This window comes from Coregonus lavaretus (assembly GCF_964263955.1).
Source record: "Coregonus lavaretus genome assembly, chromosome: 24".
NCBI classification, from domain to species: domain Eukaryota; kingdom Metazoa; phylum Chordata; class Actinopteri; order Salmoniformes; family Salmonidae; genus Coregonus; species Coregonus lavaretus.
In genome coordinates this window covers 37,551,265-37,576,248 of record NC_140011.1, presented here as the reverse complement: position 1 = coordinate 37,576,248, position 24,984 = coordinate 37,551,265, and the positions used below count along the sequence as shown (strand labels likewise).

Here is a 24,984-nt window from a genome sequence, read left to right as displayed (position 1 = left end):
TTAGTCATGTAACAACTCTCCTTAGTCATGTAACAACTCTCCTTAGTCATGTAACAACTCTCCTTAGTCATGTAACAATAATCCTTAGTCATGTAACAATAATCCTTAGTCAATGGCTTTCTGTCCAGTGCCCTCCAGTTTAGACAGCTGATAATATGACGCCCAGGAAGCTCAGAGTGAGTGGCCATGTCTGGGTTGGCCTCTAGGTGGAGGACTTGTCTGGGTTGGCCTCTAGGTGGAGGTCTTGTCTGGGTTGGCCTCTAGGTGGAGGTCTTGTCTGGGTTGGCCTCTAGGTGGAGGTCTTGTCTGGGTTGGCCTCTAGGTGGAGGTCTTGTCTGTGTTGGCCTCTAGGTGGAGGTCTTGTCTGGGTTGGCCTCTAGGTGGAGGTCTTGTCTGGGTTGGCCTCTAGGTGGAGGTCTTGTTGTAGCCAAACAGCCCCACTGGCAGGTACTTCACATGGGTGGGCCACTGGGCAGCCAGCTGGAAGAACTTGACATCAGTCCACTCCACGCCGTCAACAGACACTGAAAAATAACCAATAGTTCCACGACTCCCATCTACAAGCACCTAAAAACAACCAATCATGTTGAAGCTGAGCCTAGACGGGTTCAGTGTACCTTTTAGGCTGGTCTGCTGCTGCTTGGTAGAACAGATGAGTCTGGTGATGCCCTCAACCACCTGGCTTTTACAGTCTACATCCCTCTCTTTGGGCTTCTTGCCCAGGAATATAGTGGAGACTGTGGATATGGAGGAGATTAACACTAAAACACTTAACAACAGCATGTATCAATTGCAAGGTTCTCATTCTAGTTATTTATTACATTCTCTACACTAAATTAGGTGTTGGACAAACTGCATGTGGTGGACAGTCCGCAATTTCCCTACTCCTAGTCCAGCCGTCCTCCTCACCTTTCTATTTCCCTACTCCTAGTCCAGCCGTCCTCCTCACCTTTCTATTTCCCTACTCCTACTCCAGCCGTTCTCCTCACCTTTCTATTTCCCCATTCCTAGTCCAGCCGTTCTCCTCACCTTTCTATTTCCCTACTCCTAGTCCAGCCGTTCTCCCCACCTTTCTATTTCCCTACTCCTAGTCCAGCCGTTCTCCTCACCTTTCTATTTCCCTACTCCTAGTCCAGCCGTCCTCATCTTTCTATTTCCCTACTCCTAGTCCAGCCGTCCTCATCTTTCTATTTCCCCATTCCTAGTCCAGCCGTTCTCCTCACCTTTCTATTTCCCTACTCCTAGTCCAGCCGTCCTCCTCACCTTTCTATTTCCCTACTCCTAGTCCAGCCGTCCTCCTCACCTTTCTATTTCCCTACTCCTAGTCCAGCCGTTCTCCTCATCTTTCTATTTCCCTACTCCTAGTCCAGCCGTCCTCCTCACCTTTCTATTTACATTTGTACATTTTTTATTTTTTAATTTTTTTAAATGTTTAGTCATTTAGCAGACGCTCTTATCCAGAGCGACTTACAGTTAGTGAGTGCATACAATTTCATACTGGCCCCCCGTGGGAAACAAACCCACAACCCTGGCGTTGCAAGCGCCATGCTCTACCAACTGAGCTACAGGGGACTACTCCTAGTCCAGCCGCCCTCCTCACCTTTCTATTTCCCTACTCCTAGTCCAGCCGTCCTCCTCACCTTTCTTGTTCTTCTCCTTGGTGACCACAGTCATGGCCATGGTGTTGGCCTGGGGCTGGTTCTCAGTGGAGCCCCCTCCTGGAAGCCTGCTGACCTGCAGGGAACGGAAGGCACTCTTCAGAGTGTTCTTGGAGCCCTTGTCACACCTCTCTCCATCCTTCTTCCGCTCTGAGCATGTTGCTACCCAGTAATCCACCGTCAGCCCAATGGTGTCCACCCCATGGGACATATTAGGGCTCCTGGTAGAGAGGGAGCGAGAGGCAGAGGGTGTAAGAAAAACAACTCTTGTTCAACAATGTACTAAAACTTGGGTTTAACTGCAGGGATGGGAATGAACTGTTCATATCAGACTGTTGTACGCTGTGGTTGTCTTACCCCAGTCCGCTGCTCAGGGAGGGAGACGGGGGTGGGGTGACAGCCTCTCTGGTCATCCCTGTGGGAGATCCATGAGAGGGTGGGGAGGTGGAGGGAACAGCCAAGCTAACACTAACAGCCTCCTCAGTGTCTCCACCTGTAGGCCCAAATCAACACAGTCCTTAACACTGCCCAGGGACAGTCTGGAGAGAGAAAGGTGAACATCAACAGACATTATAAACTGGGTTGTTCGAGCCCTGAATGCTGATTGGCTGACAGCCGTGGTATATCAGACCGTATACCACGGGTATGACAAAACATTTATTTTTACTGCTCTAATTACGTTGGTAACCAGTTTATAATAGCAATAAGGCACCTCGGGGGTTTGTGGTATATGGCCAATATACTACGGCTAAGGGCTGTATCCAGGCCATATACCACACCCCCCCAGGCCTTATTGCTTAAATAGGTAGTCCAGAAATATGAACCCACCTGAATACGCCAGATTCGGTTCAATCAACCCTACTTTCACCATCTGTTTCACACACAGGGATCAGTTAGTCAGTATCAGCCTTACACTCCAGAGATGACTTGGGAATAGTTTGGATATCCCTTATCTGTTGGTTTACATTGCTTAAGAGTTATGGTTGAGTTACAGGCATTATTTGCCAAACAGACTGCCTCAACATCAGTATCGATGAAAACCATCAGTACTGATTTACTTACCCCAACGAAAGGAACAAACTTCTGGTAAGAGTCTTCGTCATATCTGGTAGGGTGAAAATAATGGGTGGCCAATAAAATATGTTCTTCCTGGTTAACATTAAGATATAAATAAGCCACGCAAGACACTCCACTCACCTCTTGTACTTGCAGGTGAGCATGGCCTCAGCGATAGGCAGCTGGTGTGTGACAGAGACGCTGCTGATGTACCGTCTGATCCTCCCTGCCACGTCCACTCCGTCTGCAGCTGGAGCCGAGGGGAGGGGAACAGACAGCAAGGCTGACTGGATCTGAACTGACTAGGCCCCTAGCTAAAGATGATATGGGGCAGCTTGCACTTGTTTTCTAGTCTAATTTATATGCTGATCAAGTTCCCAAAGGCACACGCTTGAATACTACCAGCTCAGTAGGAGAAGTGTTATACAGAGGGGAGAGAGAGAGAGAGAGAAGAATAAAGGGTGGTAGAAGAGAGAGAATGAAAGAAAGAGAGAGAGAGAGAGATTTACTGGAGTGAGGGGGCTCCAGGCGGCTGAACAGATCTTTCCAGGCATTGTCCAGGAACACAGAGCTGTAGCGAGGGTCCAGGGAGGCCAGGTGCTTGGCTACGGGGTGACAGCCTGGAGGCAGAGTAGAGGTAGCCACATAGTGAGTCACGGTTCATACACCCAACCGTCTCAGTACTGCAGCACTGAGCAGCCCACTGTACTGCGGCACTGAGCAGCCCACTGTACTGCGGCACTGAGCAGCCCACTGTACTGCGGCACTGAGCAGCCCACTGTACTGCGGCACTGAGCAGCCCACTGTACTGCGGCACTGAGCAGCCCACTGTACTGCGGCACTGAGCAGCCCACTGTACTGCGGCACTGAGCAGCCCACTGTACAGCGGCACTGAGCAGCCCACTGTACTGCGACACTGAGCAGCCCACTGTACTGCGGCACTGAGCAGCCCACTGTACTGCGCTTCAGCTGCATGGGGTATAATGAGTGGAGCAGCCCACTGCCAGGAGGAGTTATCAGAACATGAGAGTGGCGTTTTTTGTAAATCTTTGTTTACGCTTCAGCTGAATAGGCTTATAAATAAGCATTACGTAACCATAACACTAGATATGTACCGTACTGTGTCTCACAGCAGTCACATTGTATAATGACTATCTTCTAGACCCAAGCAATGTGTTAAATGGTATATACTCTCAGGAGATGAACCCATCTCTCTCTTACCCAGGGGGACCACCAGGAAGTGGATGAGGCTGAGCCAATCAGATGTTTTGTTGGCCAGCTGAGTGACAAAGAAGTGTAGGATGGCCCCCAGGTAGCTCTGTCCCCCTGCCACCACCACCTTGACCGGCCGCGGCGCGGACGAGTTACAGTTACAGCTGCAGGGAGGGGTCAGGTTACTGGAGCTCATCATAGGTCACCTTCATTACTACACAATGAATTCAACACACATAAAGTGTGTAGAAATTGAACCTTTGGCTACTCACAACTTCTGGATGCGTGTGAGGAGGGTGGTGAGGACAGCCTGAATCTCCACCCCACAGCAGGTACACACTACTGGCTGCTTCTGGGCCAGCAGCACCTCGGACACATACTACACACGTTTACCAGAGGACGCAAACATATAAATACAGATTAACACACATACTAATTAACGTTTACCAGAGGACGCAAACATATAAATACAGATTAACACACATACTAATTAACGTTTACCAGAGGACGCAAACATATAAATACAGATTAACACACATACTAATTAACGTTTACCAGAGGACGCAAACATATAAATACAGATTAACACACATACAGTGGGGGAAAAAAGTATTTAGTCAGCCACCAATTGTGCAAGTTCTCCCACTTAAAAAGATGAGAGAGGCCTGTAATTTTCATCATAGGTACACGTCAACTATGACAGACAAAATGAGAAAAAAAAATCCAGAAAATCACATTGTAGGATTTTTAATGAATTTATTTGCAAATTATGGTGGAAAATAAGTATTTGGTCAATAACAAAAGTTTCTCAATACTTTGTTATATACCCTTTGTTGGCAATGACACAGGTCAAACGTTTTCTGTAAGTCTTCACAAGGTTTTCACACACTGTTGCTGGTATTTTGGCCCATTCCTCCATGCAGATCTCCTCTAGAGCAGTGATGTTTTGGGGCTGTCGCTGGGCAACACGGACTTTCAACTCCCTCCAAAGATTTTCTATGGGGTTGAGATCTGGAGACTGGCTAGGCCACTCCAGGACCTTGAAATGCTTCTTACGAAGCCACTCCTTCGTTGCCCGGGCGATGTGTTTGGGATCATTGTCATGCTGAAAGACCCAGCCACGTTTCATCTTCAATGCCCTTGCTGATGGAAGGAGGTTTTCACTCAAAATCTCACGATACATGGCCCCATTCATTCTTTCCTTTACACGGATCAGTCGTCCTGGTCCCTTTGCAGAAAAACAGCCCCAAAGCATGATGTTTCCACCCCCATGCTTCACAGTAGGTATGGTGTTCTTTGGATGCAACTCAGCATTCTTTGTCCTCCAAACACGACGAGTTGAGTTTTTACCAAAAAGTTCTATTTTGGTTTCATCTGACCATATTACATTCTCCCAATCCTCTTCTGGATCATCCAAATGCACTCTAGCAAACTTCAGACGGGCCTGGACATGTACTGGCTCAAGCAGGGGGACACGTCTCGCACTGCAGGATTTGAGTACCTGGCGGCGTAGTGTGTTACTGATGGTAGGCTTTGTAACTTTGGTCCCAGCTCTCTGCAGGTCATTCACTAGGTCCCCCCATGTGGTTCTGGGATTTTTGCTCACCGTTCTTGTGATCATTTTGACCCCACGGGGTGAGATCTTGCGTGGAGCCCCAGATCGAGGGAGATTATCAGTGGTCTTGTATGTCTTCCATTTCCTAATAATTGCTCCCACAGTTGATTTCTTCAAACCAAGCTGCTTACCTATTGCAGATTCAGTCTTCCCAGCCTGGTGCAGGTCTACAATTTTGTTTCTGGTGTCCTTTGACAGCTCTTTGGTCTTGGCCATAGTGGAGTTTGGAGTGTGACTGTTTGAGGTTGTGGACAGGTGTCTTTTATACTGATAACAAGTTCAAACAGGTGCCATTAATACAGGTAACGAGTGGAGGACAGAGGAGCCTCTTAAAGAAGAAGTTACAGGTATGTGAGAGCCAGAAATCTTGCTTGTTTGTAGGTGACCAAATACTTATTTTCCACCATAATTTGCAAATAAATTCATTAAAAATCCAACAATGTGATTTTCTGGATTTTTTTTTCTCAATTTGTCTGTCATAGTTGACGTGTACCTATGATGAAAATTACAGGCCTCTCTCATCTTTTTAAGTGGGAGAACTTGCACAATTGGTGGCTGACTAAATACTTTTTTCCCCCACTGTACTACACACATTTACCAGAGGACACAAACATATAGATACAGATTAACACACATACGCAAGTAAATATGTACACAGGGAGTGGAGAAGTGAGGGATGATGGTGAAGATAGAAAGGAAGGAGTGAAGGAGTGAAGGATACCTGTCCCTGCCAATCACTGGTGTTGACCAGGACCAGGCTGTCTGGGAGGGTAGTGTCTGAGGAGAAGATCTGATTCAGCTGGTCATACACAGCCTTCCTGGGCACCTACCAACACACACACACACACACACACACACACACACACACAAATACACGTGCGCGTTCGCCAGTCAAATACTGGGCTCACACATGCTTCAATGAAATAGATCAATGCAACAGGATCCCTACCAGTCAGAATCACCCTCTGCAAACAGAGAATCCCCATTTAAGGACTTAGCTCCAGGGTGAGTATGGGTACGGACTAGTGGACTGGCTCTGGTTAGGGTCAGGGGTCACCTGTGGGGTGTGGCTGAGCTCTGGTGACCTCTCGCTGTCAGAGCTGTTGGTGCGTTCGCTCAGTGGTTTGGACAGCGCTCGCCTCTCCTTCATTGGTGTCCCACGTCTCTGCTTGGGTCTGTTCTCGCCATCCAACCTGGAACACACACTCACTCACTGGTGAAATGCACATGCAGAGTCAGTGCCCACACAGACACTATGACATAAAGTGTGGAGTGCATGTGTGGCACTGACAGGTTTTTTGTGTGTGTAAGGCGTCCGCATGCTTCCCATCCAAAACAATTCGGAACCGTTTTGTGCATATATTATGACAACATTTTGTGACGTTTTTGTTTGTTTTGGTCTTCGGCAAGGTTTTTTTTGGTAGCCGAAATCTACGCCCCTTCGTCGATCATTGGTCAACAGTAGGGATTCTTCAATAAAGTCTGTTGTCATTCAACAAGAGACGGCTCGTTTTCATGCACATTCTTCATTGAGAAATACTGCACCAAACATCTTAGTTAGATGTGAAATTGTGCAACTAAGATCTCCTCTGCAAAAACTTCAAAATTAATGACAGATTTCTTGAGTTAGCTTACATTCATTCTGACTATTTTGAGGAAGTGTATACTGGCTACGGCTTCTCAAGATGGACAAACAGTACTATTGCCGTTTTTTTCCAAAATGTCCAAGCAAAGGTCTTTTATGGGAGTATGCGAGGACACTCGTTTCGGTTTTAGGCACCAGTCGAACGGAAGCATGCAGAAGCTTTTAGACTGACCTGGGGGAGGGCATGGTGGTGTGAGGCATGGTGGTGTGGTTCTCACTCTTGCTACTCCTCAGTTCCCTCATTGGGGTCCTGGGTAGCTGCCCTGCGACAGAGACGGTGATGCAGACAGTTGTGTCCAGTAACCCCTCTGGATCAGTCAGCTCCTAAACAAACCAACAGACCTGTGATGGGCTGTTCGGCTCTCTTCACTGACTCAGGTCTTTTCGACTCGTTCAGTCAAAAGCACAAATCGTTCAACTCATTTTGTTCATTTGAGTCAGTCACGCCCAGAGCATGCAGGACCCCCTACTGGCGAACGATGAACTACGAGCCTCTCGTTCACCATAGAGGGCTTATTGGAGCTGTCATTTGTGACGGAGACTTGTGAAACTTTAAACAATGTACATTTGTTGACTGTAAGGCATCCAAATAAGATTATTTCTAGATACATTTGAAACAAGGTCTAGTTGTGTCCGCAACCGGACTAGATTGCGAACGACTCTTGGTAGAATGCATTGCTTGACTGCTGTGGGTGATAAACACAGTCGTTCGCAAATTGCAGCCCCCCCCCAAACGTTTTGTTCTCGCGTTCTCGTTGAGCAGAGGCAGTGTATGTTTTGGTTTTACAAAGCTGTGTCAATCATAACTTCAATAATCAATTAATTGCAGTCCTTCTTGCACCATGCGATCAATTATCAGTTATAAACATGTATTTTTCTTCTCTATGTCATGATCTATTTTTCTGTTCCTATATGACAGACAGTTGGTGGTAGGAGCACGTCTCTGGAGCTGCTGTCGGAGGAGCATGTATTCATCCTGCTGTAGGCCTCATTATGGCCAGTAATAGCAAGTCAAACAAATTACTAAAACGAAAAACGAGTCATGACTCGAGTCCGTAAAAATAATTGTTCAAAATGAACAAATCGTTTGCGAACTGCACATCACTACAACAGACAGCCAACAGACAGACAGACAGACAGACAGACAGAAACACCTCATAACACTGAAATGCACAGGCCACCAATGAGAGAGGGAGCATAAGAGAGCAGGGAAAACAGAGTGTGTGGGGAGTTGGAGGCTCTCACATGGGTGTCTGTCTCAGAGTCATCCAGGTTGCGGGAGCGAGTGCGTTTCATCTTGCCTGATTGGGGCTGCTCTCCTTGCTGCAAGTCAGACAGCAGGAAAACAGTGGTCAGAGGGAGTGCAGGGGGACATCTGGACTTAGACGGCCAGCTATCTGTACTGTTCTCTAGTGTCCTCTACTCTAACTGTACTGTACTCTAACTGTACTGTACTCTAACTGTACTGTACTCTAACTGTACTGTACTCTAACTGTACTGTACTCTAACTGTACTGTACTCTATCTGTACTGTACTCTAACTGTACTGTACTCTAACTGTACTGTACTCTAACTGTACTGTACTCTAGTGTACTGTACTCTAACTGTACTGTTCTCTAGTGTCCTCTACTCTACCTGTACTGTACTCTAACTGTACTCTAGTGTCCTCTACTCTAACTGTACTGTACTCTACTTTAACTGTACTCTAACTGTACTGTACTCTAACTGTACTGTACTCTAACTGTACTGTACTCTAACTGTACTGTACTCTAACTGTACTGTACTCTATCTGTACTGTACTCTAGTGTCCTCTACTCTAACTATACTCTACTCTAACTGTACTCTAACTGTATTGTACTGTACTGTACTCTAACTGTACGGCACTCTACCTGTACTGTACTCTAACTGTACTCTACTCTAACTGTATTGTACTGTACTCTACTCTAACTATACTCTACTCTAACTGTATTGTACTGTACTCTAACTGTACGGCACTCTACCTGTACTGTACTCTAACTGTACTGTATTCTAGTGTCCTCTACTCTAACTGTACTCTACTCTAACTGTACTCTAACTGTATTGTATTGTACTCTAACTGTACTCTAACTGTATTGTATTGTACTGTACTCTAACTGTACTGTACTCTAACTGTACTGTACTCTACTCTAACTGTACTGTACTCTAACTGTACTCTAACTGTATTGTATTGTACTGTACTGTACTCTAACTGTACTGTACTGTACTGTACTCTAACTGTACTGTACTCTAACTGTACTGTACTCTAGTGTCCTCTACTCTAACTGTACTGTACTCTAGTGTCCTCTACTCTAACTGTACTGTATTCTAGTGTCCTCTACTCTAACTGTACTGTACTCTACTCTAACTGTATTGTACTTTACTCTATTCTACTGTACTCTCACTGTATTCTACTTTAACTGTACTCTAACTGTACTGTACTCAACTCTAACTGTACTGCACTCTACTCTAATTGTACTGTACTGTACTCTAACTGTACTCTAGTGTCCTCTACTCTAACTGTATTGTACTCTACTTTAACTGTACTCTAACTGTAGTGTACTGTACTATAACTGTACTGTACTCTACTCTAACTGTACTCTATTCTACTGTACTCACTGGGCTCAGAGTGTCTCTGGGTAGACTGCACCTGCTGTTCAGACTGCCAAACTCGGTCTGCGAGCTGGACTGGGATATGCCCTCAAAGAAGGGCCTGGACGGTCAGAGAGAGTAGAGGTCACCAGAGTTCTGTCAGGTGGATGTTTGTGAGAACATACATTTGTGTTAGCTATAGATAAGTCTGATGTATCATGACCTGAGCTTGGGTTTGGGTGTGCTGAGGATGCTGTCCGTCTCCTCCATCTCTGGGCCACTATCACTGGGGTTGTACATCTCCAGACTGTCATAGAGCTCATCCAGATCCTCCTCCACATCACGGATGTGCTCCTGGGACACGTGCTTCAGGCCAAAGTCCACTTCATCAGACACCTTAAACCTCTTCAACAAGGCCACAAACTTCTGCTTGATGTTGGGCTGCCGGGTTAAAGGAACATGTAGATATCAAACTGGGTGACTAGAAGAGTGCCAGGTAATCATAACAGCACAGAGAGACAGATCAGATGACTGAATGCTTACATGACCTCTGGTGATGGAGGCTGCAGAGGTGAGTTTGCGTCTGTGCTTCTTCTTCCTCATGTCATCTTCTTCGTCGAACAGATACTGAAACAGAGGGAGGATCAACTTAGTGGTCAAACTGGACAGACACTCCATCCAAACTCCATTTAAACCTGTTTTCCCCCCTCTCCTCCTCCTCCTCCCTACCTGGATGTCAGCAGGGTCATCACTCCCGTCCTGCTCTGATGAATAGCTCTCCTCCTCTTCCTCAGAGTAGTTGTCAATGTCAGGGGAGCGGTCTGTGAGTTACAGGGAGCCAGAGAGGAGATACGTTATATATGGGGAGGGGATGAGAGGAAGAGGGGGGAGGGGGAAAAGGACGAGGGGGAGGAGAAGTGTCACGGATTCTGCCGAGGCTGCTCCTCCTCCTTGTTCGGGCAGGCTTCGGCGTTCGTCATCCCCGGAGTACTAGCTGCCACCGTTGAATGTTTCTATGTTTGATTGCTTTTGTCTGTCCATTGCACCTGTGTCCGTTTGTGTCTGATTATGTGTTCTATAAGTTTCCTGTTTTGTATTGGTTAGGTTGTGTGTTGTTATTCGCCTGTCCGTTAGTGCTGCGTGTTCTTTCTGTTTATTGTTTTGTTAGTTTACGCACAGTCTGCGTAATCGTTCGCCTCTGTTTGTGTTTGAGGCCGTTCATTGTATTGTGCTTGGGTTTTTGCACTAGTAAACGTTGTTGGACTAAGCTTCGGTGTCCTGCGCCTGACTCCCGCACCACATTAACCTCAGCTAGTGACAGAACAACACACCTCTAGATGGAGTCAGCAGGAGCAGCGGCGGCACCCAAGTCGCTGGAGGATCGGATCAGCGACCAAGACACCATGATCCGGCAACTTGGGGCCGCCATGAACGAGGTGTCCAACACGCTGCGCCGATTGGTTACGAGGGAGGTGCCCACGCCGTCGCACACCTTACCATCACCATCGGCCAGTCCTCCTCTCCCAGCACCGGAACCCAGTGGCATTCGGCTCTCGCTCCCGAGGGCTTATGATGGTTCTGCAGCCGGGTGTCAGGGGTTCCTCCTGCAGGTGGAACTCTACCTGGCCACCATACACCCGGCGCCCTCGGGATACGAGAGCGTCTCCGCCCTCATCTCCTGTCTATCCGGCAAGGCGTTGGAGTGGGCCAACGCCGAATGGAGGGGAATAGACGCCGCTACCATCACCTACGCGGAGTTCTCCCGCCGCTTCAGGGCTGTGTTCGATCATCCACCTGAGGGGAAGGCGGCGGGGGAGCGTCTGTTCCACCTCCGACAGGGGAAGAGGAGCGCACAGGAGTTCGCCCTGGAGTTCCGGACTCTAGCGGCGGATGCGGGGTGGAATGAGAGGGCCCTCATCGACCATTACCGGTGTAGCCTACGAGAGGACGTTCGTCGTGAGCTGGCCTGCAGGGACACCAACCTATCCGACCAGTTGGTGGACATCTCCATCCGTCTCGACACCCTGCTGGCTACCCGCGGACGTCCCGAGTGGGGGTCGTCCATTCCACCCTCCAGCACCTCCGAGCCGATTCCCATGGAGCTCGGAGGTGCTGGCGCTAGAGAGAGGAGGAGAGAGAACCCGAGGGGGGCCATCCCCTGCACCAACTGTGGCCGTGGAGGACACACTGCGGCCAGGTGCTGGGGAGGGTCTCCTGGGAGAGGGGACAACAGGTCACGCACTGGGGAGTCATTTCAGGTGAGTAGGCGCCCCACTTACCCAGAGCTCTCTGTTGGTCACATGTGTATACCTGTGAGATTTCCACAGGTGGCACCTCATTCCCAGCATAAGGCGCTAGTAGATTCAGGCGCAGCTGGGAATTTTGTTGATCGTGAATTTTGTTATAGGTTAGGAATTCCCCTTCGGCCAGTAGAAGCCCCCTTTCCTGTTCATGCCCTAGACAGCCGGCCGTTGGGGTCGGGGTTGATCAGAGAAGTCACAGCACCACTTAAGATGACAACGCAGGGGGGTCATGAGGAGATCATTCAGTTTTATCTGATTGACTCTCCTGCGTATCCCGTGGTGCTAGGGCTTCCCTGGTTAAGCGCCCATGATCCTACCATTGCGTGGCAACAGAGGGCTCTTATGGAGTGGTCTGCCCAGTGTGTAGGGAGATGTCTAGGTGTTTCCTTAGGGGCGACCTCGGTAGAGAGTCCGAACCAAGTGCCCGCAATGCGCATTCCCCCTGAATATGAAGATTTAGCACTTGTGTTCAGCAAAGCGAGGGCAACACAGCTACCACCTCATAGACAGGGGGATTGTGCGATAGATCTCCAAACAGGAGCGGCACTTCCGCGGAGCCGTGTGTATCCCCTGTCTCAAGAGGAGACAGCGGCTATGGAGACTTACATAGCCGAGTCCTTGGCACAGGGATACATACGGTCCTCCACTTCCCCGGTTTCCTCGAGTTTCTTCTTTGTGAAGAAGAAGGACGGGGTTTTGCGCCCGTGTATTGATTACCGTAGTCTCAATCAGATCACGGTTAAGTACAGTTACCCTCTTCCACTGAATGCGACTATGACGGAGTCATTACGCGGAGCGCGGTTCTTCACAAAGTTGGATCTCAGGAGCGCGTACAATCTGGTGCGCATTAGGGAGGGGGATGAATGGAAAACAGCATTTAGCACCACCTCGGGTCATTACGAGTATCTCGTCATGCCATACGGGTTAATGAATGCTCCTTCAGTCTTCCAATCCTTTGTTGACGAGATTTTCCGGGACATGCATGGGCAGGGTGTGGTAGTATACATCGACGACATCCTAGTGTATTCTTCTACACGAGCCGAGCATGTAGCCCTGGTGCGCCGAGTGTTGAGGAGACTGTTGGAGCATGACTTGTATGTCAAGGCAGAGAAATGCTTGTTCTTCCAGGAGTCCGTCTCCTTTTTGGGTTATCGGTTGTCCGCGTCTGGTGTGAAGATAGAGGTTGACCGTGTGTCGGCCTGCGTAATTGGCAAACTCCAACCACTGTAAAAGAGGTGCAGCAGTTTTGGGGTTTTGCTAATTACTACCGGAGGTTTATCCGGGGCTTTGGACAGGTTGCAGCTCCCATTACGTCCCTGCTAAAGGGGGGTCCGGTTCGTTTGCAGTGGTCAGCTGAGGCGGACAGGGCATTTGTCAAACTGAAGAACCTGTTCACCTCGGCTCCGGTGCTGGCGCATCCGGATCCCTCTTTACCATTCCAAGTAGAGGTAGACGCGTCCGAGGCCGGTATTGGGGCAGTCCTGTCGCAACGGTCCGGTACGCCCCCTAAGCTCCGCCCCTGTGCGTTCTATTCTAAGAAGCTCAGCTCGGCGGAGCGTAATTATGACGTAGGGGACAGGGAGCTGTTAGCTGTAGTCCAGGCCCTAAAGGTGTGGAGGCATTGGCTTGAGGGGGCTCAACACCCTTTCCTCATTCTGACTGACCACCGTAACCTGGAGTACATCCGGGCAGCTAGGAGATTGAACCCTCGTCAGGCTAGGTGGAACATGTTCCTGACCCGGTTTGTTTTTAAGATCACATACATCCCAGGGTCCCAGAACGGTAAGGCAGACGCCCTGTCCCGGCGGTATGACACAGAGGAGAGGTCCATTGAGCCTACTCCCATACTGCCGGAGTCTTGTTTGGTGGCTCCGGTGGTGTGGGAGGTCGATGCGGAGATCGAGCGGGCACTGCGTACCGACCCTACTCCCCCCGAGTGTCCTGTGGGGCGGGCGTACGTTCCGCTCGAGGTTCGTGACCGCCTTATTTATTGGGCTCATACATCACCCTCCTCTGGACATCCAGGTATTGGCCGGACAGTGCACTGCCTTAGCGTGAAATACTGGTGGCCAACGTTAGCTAAGGATGTGAGGGTTTATGTCTCCTCCTGCTCGGTGTGCGCCCAGTGTAAGGCGCCTAGACATTTGCCCAGGGGAAAGTTACATCCCCTGCCCGTTCCACAACGACCATGGTCCCACCTCTCGGTGGATTTTGTGACCGACCTTCCCCCCTCCCAGGGGAATACCACCATTTTGGTCGTTGTGGATCGGTTTTCCAAGGCCTGTCGTCTCCTCCCAATGCCGGGTCTCCCTACTGCCCTACAGACCGCTGAGGCCCTATTTACCCACGTGTTCCGGCACTATGGGGTCCCCGAGGATATTGTGTCTGACCGAGGTCCCCAGTTCACCTCCAGAGTCTGGGGGGCGTTCATGGAACGCTTGGGGGTCTCAGTGAGCCTTACCTCGGGGTACCACCCAGAGAGCAATGGGCAGGTTGAACGAGTCAACCAGGATGTGGGTAGGTTTCTGAGGTCCTATTGCCAGGGCCGGCCGGAGGAGTGGTCTAGGTATATCCCCTGGGCAGAGATGGCCCAGAACTCTCTCCGCCACTCCTCCACCAATTTAACACCTTTCCAGTGTGTTTTAGGGTATCAGCCGGTCCTGGCACCATGGCACAAGAGCCAGATCGAGGCCCCTGCGGTGGATGAGTGGATTCGGCGCTCGGAGGAGACGTGGGACGCTGCACATGTCCATCTGCAGCGGGCCATCCGTCGACAGAAGGCGAGCGCCGATCGCCACCGCAGTGAGGGACCGGTTTACGCACCGGGAGATCGAGTCTGGCTCTCGACTCGAAACCTGCCCCTCCGCCTGCCCTGCCGGAAGCTGGGTCGGCGGTTTGTGGGGCCCTTCAAAGTCCTGAGAAGATTGAACGAGGTGTGTCACAGGTTACAACTGCCTATTGATTACAAGAATATTAACCCCTCGTTCCATGTGTCTCTTCTCAGGCTGGTGGTAGCTGGCCCACTCCAAGAAGATGAGATAGGAGAGACCCCTCCACCCCCATTGGACATCGAGGGGGCCCCGGCGTACAGGGTCCGAACCATCTTGGACTCGAGGCGCCGGATGAGTGGTCTCCAGTATCTCGTGGAGTGGGAGGGGTACGGTCCGGAGGAACGGTGCTGGGTGCCTAGGAGGGACATCCTAGATCCATCCCTCCTGACTGAGTTCCACCGTGGGCATCCCACGCGCCCGGGTCCGCGTCCTCCTGGCCGTCCCCGAGGCCGGGGTCGGCGCACGGCTGGGGCCGCGCGTCAAGGGGGGGGTACTGTCACGGATTCTGCCGAGGCTGCTCCTCCTCCTGGTTCGGGCAGGCTTCGGCGTTCGTCATCCCCGGAGTACTAGCTGCCACCGTTGAATGTTTCTATGTTTGATTGCTTTTGTCTGTCCATTGCACCTGTGTCCGTTTGTGTCTGATTATGTGTTCTATAAGTTTCCTGTTTTGTATTGGTTAGGTTGTGTGTTGTTATTCGCCTGTCCGTTAGTGCTGCGTGTTCTTTCTGTTTATTGTTTTGTTAGTTTACGCACAGTCTGCGTAATCGTTCGCCTCTGTTTGTGTTTGAGGCCGTTCATTGTATTGTGCTTGGGTTTTTGCACTAGTAAACGTTGTTGGACTAAGCTTCGGTGTCCTGCGCCTGACTCCCGCACCACATTAACCTCAGCTAGTGACAAGAAGAGGGGGAGGGGAGGGACTGAGGGGAGGGAGAGGGGGAGGGGATGTGAATATAGTATGATGAGAATAGTATGTAAACCTTGTGTTACGTGGGTAAGGCAGTGGCTGATTGGATGGTTAAACCTTGTGTTACGTGGGTAAGGCAGTGGCTGATTGGATGGTTAAACCTTGTGTTACATGGGTAAGGCAGTGGCTGATTGGATGGTTAAACCTTGTGTTACATGGGTAAGGCAGTGGCTGATTGGATGGTTAAACCTTGTGTTACATGGGTAAGGCAGTGGCTGATTGGATGGATGATTCCACTGACTGACCACGGTGTGGTACTGGCGCCTACATGTTGAACTGTTCAATACACTGACATTCTGGATACTTACAAACAATTGTATACAAGCACATTGCCCAATGTTAAAAACCTTTCTGTTTCCATTCTGAAGGCCTTACTTCCCCACAGTTTGTGTCCCCTTTGCTCTCTCTGGATCTCCCTTACTTTACCTGAAAGTTTGGCCTTGGACACCTCGTGGTCGATGGGCTGGCTGGAGAGAGAGTAGACCCTCATCTCAGCCACAGTCACAGCCGTGTCCTTCACTGTGGTGTGGAGAGCCAACACACGGGCTCCCTCACTGGGATGCTGCATCACCTATGGGGGGGGGGGAAGAGAGAGAGAGAGAGAGAGAGAGAGAGAGAGAGAGAGAGAGAGAGAGAGAGAGAGAGAGAGAGAGAGAGAGAGAGAGAGAGAGAGAGAGAGAGAGAGAGAGAGAGAGAGAGAGAGAGAGAGAGAGAGAGAGAGAGAGAGAGGGGAGAGAGAGGGGAGAGAGAGGGGAGAGAGAGGGGAGAGAGAGGGGAGAGAGAGAGAGAGAGGAGAGAGGGGAGAGAGAGAGAGAGAGGGGAGAGAGAGAGAGGAGAGAGAGGGGGGAGAGGAGAGAGAGAGAGAGAGGAGAGAGAGGGGAGAGAGAGAGAGAGAGAGAGAGAGAGAGAGAGAGAGAGAGAGAGAGAGAGAGAGAGAGGGGAGAGAGAGAGAGAGAGAAAGAATTGGCAGGAGACAAGAGAGACAGTAGTACAGATGCAGGATGGCGTGTTATACAAACAAAAGCCTGAATGATCGTAATCATGGCAGCTAAACGCTGGGGTGAGGTGAACCCCTCTCACCTCTGCCATGTTGATGAGGCCCAGTGCCAGGGTCTTAAACCCCAGGATAGTACGGTTCTTGTACCTCTTCCTCCTCTGCAGCATGATCTGCAGTCTGTTGGCATCTCGCTTCAAAAAATGTGGATACTAGAGGAAGTAAAGATGTGAGAGATAGTGAGGTTGACAGAATCAGACAGGCACTTAAATTATGCACTGGAAATAGAACCTATGGAAACATTTTTAAAGCATCTGCCTCTCTTTGCATACGCACAATTGTCTGTGCAAAGTCCCCGGGGTAACTCACTTGCAAGGAGAACGTCAGCTGAAGTTCAGTCTCAGTAATTCCAGCCGATGACAATAGGATCTCATTGGAACGTAAAATGCGCTTTGATCCCTAAGAGGATATTCCACACACGTTATACATCTCCTGTATATATTGCCCATGGATCAACAAGTTCTGACTAGTCACTAGTCACTTCTGCAAAACATCCTACTACTGTATATCTATGTATACTTTGTGGAAGGAAAGGGGGAATGTGAAGAGGGTCACCTGGAGTTTGACTGCGATGACAACAGAGGTTAGGTCTCTGTCCAGCTCCTGAAGCATCACCAGCTTCTTCAGGGTAACAGTGAAGAGCCTGGGTTTAGGGGGAGAGAAGGGGATATTCATATTTCTCTGTTTAGTCTGAACCAACAACATGAGCAAAGAAAGTATCAGTCTTTGACAATGACATTTTTTTAACCTTGGGTCCTAGGTGCAGCACTTGACCTGACTTCACACAGATTGGGATTGGATAATAGGAGCTGAGTGAGTAATGTTTAGTCTGAAGCTATTTTTTACTTTCAAAAACCAAGAAGAAAAATACATTACAATGATATATTTTACTTTATAAGGACTGAATGCTAAGGCTACCAAGCTTGCTAGTACAAAGAGATACAACTTCAATTAGCACTGACGTGTGAAGTGAGAGGTGTCAAAGCCCTTGAGCCCAACAATGGCAGGAGAGTCGCACAGTCTACCCCAACCAAATGGAGAGGCCTTAGAATCACCCCCCGCTGTTCAGAGGTCATTAAAATACAGTACCCTCTGAATGTAAAAATGTTAAGACACGAAAAGAGTACAAAATGAAGCTCCTTATAGGAAATCAGGAGACACTTTTTACTGACTTTTATAAAAATGGGAACATAAGCAACCTTATCTTCCACACAGACCATCCCCTGGCATGGCACAGTGTTATACTAACACACTACTCCTCTGTTAAGAGGGGGGATGTTAGCGATGGGTGGAAACTCAGGATACTAGACAACGAGGACTCTGAGTCATCTAATATAAATCTCTATAAATCTGGAACAATATTGGTACAGGGCAACACCAAACAGTTCCAGCTGGACTTTCACCTAATCAAGGAAATAGCTCAGCAGGAGAACCTCTCCCTTGAGAAAGATACCCCCACCCCGAGCGGGTCAGACCAGACCTCTTCATTAAATAACCCCACAGAGCAACCCCAAGCGGAAAGTCAACTTCCCAGCACAGAGTACTACTCCCTCATTGAAATGAAGGATCAATTCACCCAGCTGGAGGTAAGGCAGGTGGAGCTGGAACAGCAGGTGAACACACTCCAGTCAGCACAGACCCAGACAACAGTCCAGCACAACAACACCCCCTTAACTAGACCTGGAGAGCTGGAGGTAGAGAGATACATATCTGCACTCTGGACTGTGGTGAGACAACATCAACAGGAGAAAGAGCAGGAGCAGGAGAAGAACAGAGCACTAGAGGAGAGGATCAGAGTGCTGGAGGAGAAGGTGAGAATGATGACGGGTGACAGAGAACAACCCATTAGAGAGCTGGCCACCCCCGCAGAGAAGCCAGCAGAACAGCCCACCTCAGATCCTGGCCAAAGTCTCGACACCGCAGCAGAACAGTACACCCTAGACCCTGACCATAGCCTCCACATCACAGCCAGACAAACAAATGAAGAACCCCAAGCCCAGGGGATCTCAACCCCTCTGAGCACCCCCCCTGTCAGCCACCCTGATAGCTCTCCTGACGACCCCCCCACACCCACTGAGGACATACACAAGCCACAGATTGTACTCCTTATGGACTCAAATGGGAAATACATACAAGAAAATAAACTTTTCCCCAAACACAGTGTCTAAACTATGGTGTCCAAACACCCAGCGCGCCCTAGACCTTCTGTCTGAGGACCAACTAGGATCACCCAGCCACATAATAATACACACAGGCACAAACGACCTGAGAACACAGCAGGAAAGGGTGGCCACAGCACTCAAGGGAGTGATAGAAAAAGCTTCTTCTACTTTCCCCAACGCACAAGTGGTTATCTCAACCCTATATCCAGCCCACAGCACCATCAGCCACATCTCCACCCCCACCCCCACCAATTAACACCCCCCCAAGTCAACCATGCCCACACCCCATTTAGCCCCCCTCCTACCCACCCCATGCCCCCCACTCCCGCAAAGAGGGCCTCAACATGAAAGTCACACATACGACCAGGCTGTGAGCAGGCAAACAGGCCCAACCCCCCCTCTTACACTAGCCCAAGCCAATGGCATGTACCAGATGCTCAGCAGGCTCTGCTCACAATTACTGGCCTGAGGCCAAACCACACAACCAACAACATTAGACACTTTATGGAACACAAAGCCTTCACTATTTCATCCTGGAATATCCAAGGCCTGAGGTCATCTGCCTTTGACCTAAAGAGCAGGAACCTGGACTTCATCAAAGAAATCAGAAATACAGATATTGTCATCCTACAAGAAACATGGTATAGAGGAGAACATAAAATTTGACATACCAATTCGGATCTGGCTAAAAATACTTGAATCAGTTATAGAACCCATTGCCCTTTGTGATTGTGAGGTCTGGGGTCCGCTCACCATCCAAGAATTCACAAAATGGGACAAACACCAAATTGAGACTCTGCATGCAGAATTCTATAAAAATATCCTCTGTGTACAACGAAAAACACAAAATAATGCATGCAGAGCAGAATTAGGCCGATACCCGCTAATTATCAAAATCCAGAAAAGAGCCGTTAAATTCTATAACCACTTAAAAGGATGAGATTCCCAAACCTTCCATAACAAAGCCATCACCTACAGAGAGATGAACTTGGAGAAGAGTCCCCTAAGTAAGCTGGTCCTGGGGCTCTGTTCACAAACACAAACAGACCCCACAGAGCCCCAGGACAACAACACAATTAGACCCAACCAAATCATGAGAAAACAAAAAGAGAATTACTTGACACATTGGAAAGAATTAACAAAAAACCAGAGCAAACTAGAATGCTATTTGGCTCTAAACAGAGAGTGTTTCAGTCACCACTGTGACTGACCCAAACCTAAGGAAAGCTTTGACTATGTACAGACTCAGTGAGCATAGCCTTGCTATTGAGAAAGGCTGCCGTAGGCAGACCTGGCTCTCAAGAGAAGACAGGCTATGTGCACACTGCCCACAAAATGAGGTGGAAACTGAGCTGCACTTCTTAACCTCCTGCCAAATGTATGACCATATTAGAGACACATATTTTCCTCAGATTACAGAGATCCACAAAGAATTAAAAAACAAACCCAATTTTGATAAACTCCCTTATCTACTGGGTGAAAAACCACAGTGTGCCATCACAGCAGCAAGATTTGTGACCTGTTGCCACAGGAAAAGGGCAACCAGTGAAGAACAAACACCATTGTAAATACAACCCATATTTATGTTTATTTATTTTCCCATTTGTACTTCAACTATTTGCACATTGTTACAACACTGTATATATACATAATATGACATTTGAAATGTCTTTATTCTTTTGGAACTTCTGTGTAATGTTGACTGTTAATATTTATTGTTTATTTCACTTTTGTTTACTATCTACTTCACTTGCTTTGGCAATGTTAACATACGTTTCCCATGCCAATAAAGCCCTTAAATTGAAATCGAAATCGAATTGAATTGAATTGAATTGAATTGAGAGAGAGAGAGACTGGTGATGGTTACCAGTGAACAGCTGATTGGGTTAGGAGTTGTCTGTGTAATAATTTATATATTTACTAAAAGCCATGCCAAACAGACATGGCACTGGAGGCTAAATAGAAATAGCTAAAGTGATTATAAGCCACCCAGGCTCCTTCTTAATTGCATTTGTACAAATAGATAACATATGATGAGGTGCATTCTCCTTTAAATAAGGACTTCACTGAGAATCAGAGGGAGGAAACAAGAGATCCCCAAGCATCAAGTCAAGGCCAAAAGCTTCACAGTTTCTATACATGAAAGAAAGAAAAACTTGTCAACATACTATACAGTGTGTGGACCACTTTAAGAGAAACAAATCATTTTCATCCAGCTCTTCTTCAAATCCACCCACGTCCTCTCTCCATTTTCCCTGCCAGAGAGAGCACCCCCGCAGGCAGCCTTGACTCTTTAGAGGGGTCCTTCGAGAATCCACACACCAACCCGCTCCTACCCCCTCTTCTCTATTGCTACAAGATGAAAAGCAGTATCAGAGAAATGTGTAGCATTGGTAACAATCATCTGTTATAAGTCGTAATGGATGAGTAGGTTGCTTAGCAACAGTCTGTAGGCATATGTATGTAGACATCAGTAATAATTAGCCAATTGTTTATGTTGCTTCTACTCTGTATGTGCTGTATAATTATTTATTCTGACAGCATGTTGTTTTCCTGTGGGGTTTAGGAGCAGCTGTCTATGGCACCCTGCCTGCCCAACTGCTCAGGGATACGTTGATTTGGAGCCTTTACATTCTGGTCAGTCGTGATCTTGGACTTCTTCTTCATGACTGTGGTCCTCCAAACATAATTTTTCATTATAGGAGTTGAATGTTCTCTTTCTTTAAAAAAGGGGCAATCTGCGATTGCTACATACATTTCTAGCCTTTTAAATGAATGATATACAGTGCATTCGGAAAGTATTCAGAACCCTTGACTTTTTCCACATTTGGTTACATTACAGCCTTACTCTAAAATGGATTCAATTGTTTTTTTCTCCTCATCAATCTACGCACAAGACCCCATAATGACAAAGCAAAAACATTTTTGCAAATGTATTAAAAATAAAAAACAGATATCACATTTACATAGGTATTCAGACCCTTTACTCAGTACTTTGTTGAAGCACCTTTGGCAGCGATTACAGCCTCAAGTCTTCTTGGGTATGACGCTACAAGCTTGGCACACCTGTATTTGGGGAGTTTCTCCCATTCTTCTCTGCAGATCCTCTCAAGCTCTGTCAGGTTGGATGGGGAGCATCGCTGCTCAGCTATTTTCAGGTCTCTCCAGAGATGTTCCATCGGGTTCAAGTCCGTGCTCTGGTTGGGCCACTCAAGGAAATTCAGAGACTTATACTGAAGCCACTCCTGCGTTGTCTTGGCTGTGTGCTTAGGGTCGTTGTCCTGTTGGAAGGTGAACCTTCACCCCAGTCTGAGGTTGTGAGCACTCTGGAGCAGGTTTTCATCAAGGACCTCTCTGTACTTTACTCCGTTCATCTTTCCCTCGATCCTGACTTGTCTCCCAGTCCCTGCCGCTGAAAAACATTGCCACAGCATGATGCTGCCACCACCATACTTCACCGTATGGATGGGGCCAGGTTTCCTCCATATGTGACGCTTGGCATTCAGGCCAAAGAGTTCAATCTTGGTTTAATCAGACCAGAGAATCTTGTTTCTCATGGTCTGAGAGTCCTTTAGGTGCCTTTTGGCAAACTCCAAGCGGGCTGTCATTTTACTGAGGAGTGGCTTCTGTCTGGCCACTCTACCATAAAGTCCTGATTGGTGGAGTGCTGCAGAGATGGTTGTCCTTCTGGAAGGTTCTCCTATCTCCACAGAGGAACTCTGTAGCTCTGTCAGAGTGACCACCGGGTTCTTGGTCACCTCCCTGACCAAGGCCCTTCTCCCCCGATTGCTCAGTTTGGCCAGGTGGCCAGCTCTAGGAAGAGTCTTCGTGGTTCCAAACTTGGAGGCCACTGTGTTCTTGGGGATCTTCAATGCTGCAGAAATGTTTTGGTACCTTTCCCCAGATCTGTGCCTCAACACAATCCTGTCTCGGAGCTCTATGGACAATTCCTTCGACCTTATGGCTTGGTTTTTGCTCTGACATGCAATGTCAACTGTGGGATCTTATATAGACAGTTGTGTGCCTTTCCAAATCATGTCCAATCAATTGAATTTACCACAGGTGGACTCCAATCAAGTTGTAGAAACATCTCAAGGATGATCAATGGAAACAGGATGCACCTGAGCTCAATTTCGAGTCTCATAGCAAAGGGTCTGAATACTTATGTAAATAAGGTATTTCTGTTTTTTATTTTTAATAAATTGTCTAAAAACCTGTTTTTGCTTTGTCATTATGAGGTATTGTGTGTAGATTGATAAGGGGGATTTGTTTTTAAAAATCTATTTTAGAATAAGGCTGTAATGTAACAAAATGTGAAAAAAGTCAAGGGGTCTGAATACTTTCCAAATGCACTGTATACCCATTGACTCTTGTCTTGAAGAATATCACTTCTAAATGCCTCATGAGCTTATTAGCTCAACTGTCATACCCTATCAGAACCCTAAATATAAGCCTGTTTCATTCTATTGTTTGTAAACAATGTAATTGTAAACAAACATTGTATAGCCTCAAAACATAGTTAAAACTATAATATTGTTCTCATGGATGATCAGTCTTTGCATCCATTGCTCTGTCTATGAATTTGAGAGTGGTTACATTTCTCCAGCCCCATCCCTCAGCTGTTTACCAAAACAATGTTTGTTATGGTTTGACATTCGGATTGCCCCTTTAAAGACACTCCCTAATATTCACTACCAGCAGCACTAGTCTACCACTACAGGCTAACTTTATCTATGTGACTTGTACACTTTACAGTAATCACAGTCACCTGACTGATACTGATGGTCAAAACAAAACTTGTGTCATATTTACAGTCAATTCCAGCACTGCAATGTGCATTATTCAAAGGAAAGACAGAAATAGGCCTCGGCTGTTATTTCAACTTTAATAATATTATTATTTGATGTTATTTTCATTAACTCATTCATTTGTTGAACTTTTATTCTACCTAGGTCTACATAACTTATATTGTGGGGGGTGGGTCAGGTGACTTCCCACTGATTCAACAGTATACCTAAACTACATCTGACTGCAGACGCCGATACTATGTAGCAACTTCTTTATAGTCATCTGTTCACGATTGAAAACCTCGACTGTCAGAACCAGATGTTAACAGAGAAATTAAAAACGTCAAGCCATAGTGTTTAGGCGGCCATACCTGGGCACACAGCTTGGAGATGAGCTATCAATTTCCCAGGTCGCATACAGGTTCATTTGAACCGGACGGTTCGGGGAGATAGTTACGGTCTTAGACAGCTGCATTTGTGGAGATGGTGTGCCCCCAGCCCGCGGGAGACTCCCTCTCTCCGACATACTGGAGGTGTTTCAGATGTAGAAGAAAAATACCTTCTGTCATTCAGTTTCCCGACTTGTGCATACGGATATTTTCAGCACAACCGATGCTTTAAATTGCGTTTTCATATACACAGAATTCCATGACTCCTTGCTTGCTTTTCTGTTCTGCAGCCCACATTTGATGCTATTAGGTCACAAGTTCGATGTTTTTCATAGCAGGAAGCGGACATTTGCCCTCCAGGGAGCACAAGCGAATAGCTACGCCTCTCGTTAAAGATGCACTACAATCCTGACAACAGTCCCTCTCAAGAATAATAACGTGAGAGTTAGGGCGTCAGAGCAGGTGCATATGGTTTGCGTGCGTGCGTGCGTTCTCTCTCTCACACACACACACACGCGCACACACACACGCAGACACACACAGAGCTATTATTGTAAGGCCAGCCTCTCAGAGCTGCCACCCACACTAGGGAGAGGTGAGGAGGCATGGGACCAGTAGAGCGATCCCAATTGGAACATCAGTGTGTCCTACTCATTAATTATAGCCTACATCTTGCAATGCTCATAATGACCCCGTAGCCAT

The 24,984-nt window shown here is 47.8% G+C and overlaps 1 protein-coding gene across 1 annotated transcript; it reads right to left on the bottom strand.

The window, feature by feature from the left end:
- Nucleotides 1-405: 405 nt before the first annotated feature.
- Nucleotides 406-24,419, bottom strand: pacs1a (phosphofurin acidic cluster sorting protein 1a; the record flags this gene model as incomplete). The annotated part of the gene is made up of 23 exons (XM_084140389.1): nt 406-524; nt 618-737; nt 1,641-1,879; nt 2,016-2,151; nt 2,487-2,529; nt 2,721-2,763; nt 2,856-2,964; nt 3,224-3,334; nt 3,936-4,090; nt 4,199-4,305; nt 6,263-6,367; nt 6,599-6,734; nt 7,359-7,510; nt 8,432-8,509; nt 9,820-9,913; nt 10,016-10,233; nt 10,336-10,419; nt 10,522-10,613; nt 16,317-16,461; nt 16,971-17,096; nt 17,254-17,343; nt 17,500-17,587; nt 24,265-24,419. The coding sequence occupies 23 exons, from the start codon at nt 24,417-24,419 to the stop codon at nt 406-408; spliced, it is 2,745 nt and encodes a 914-aa protein (XP_083996515.1).
- Between the last annotated feature and the right edge of the window lie 565 nt (nt 24,420-24,984).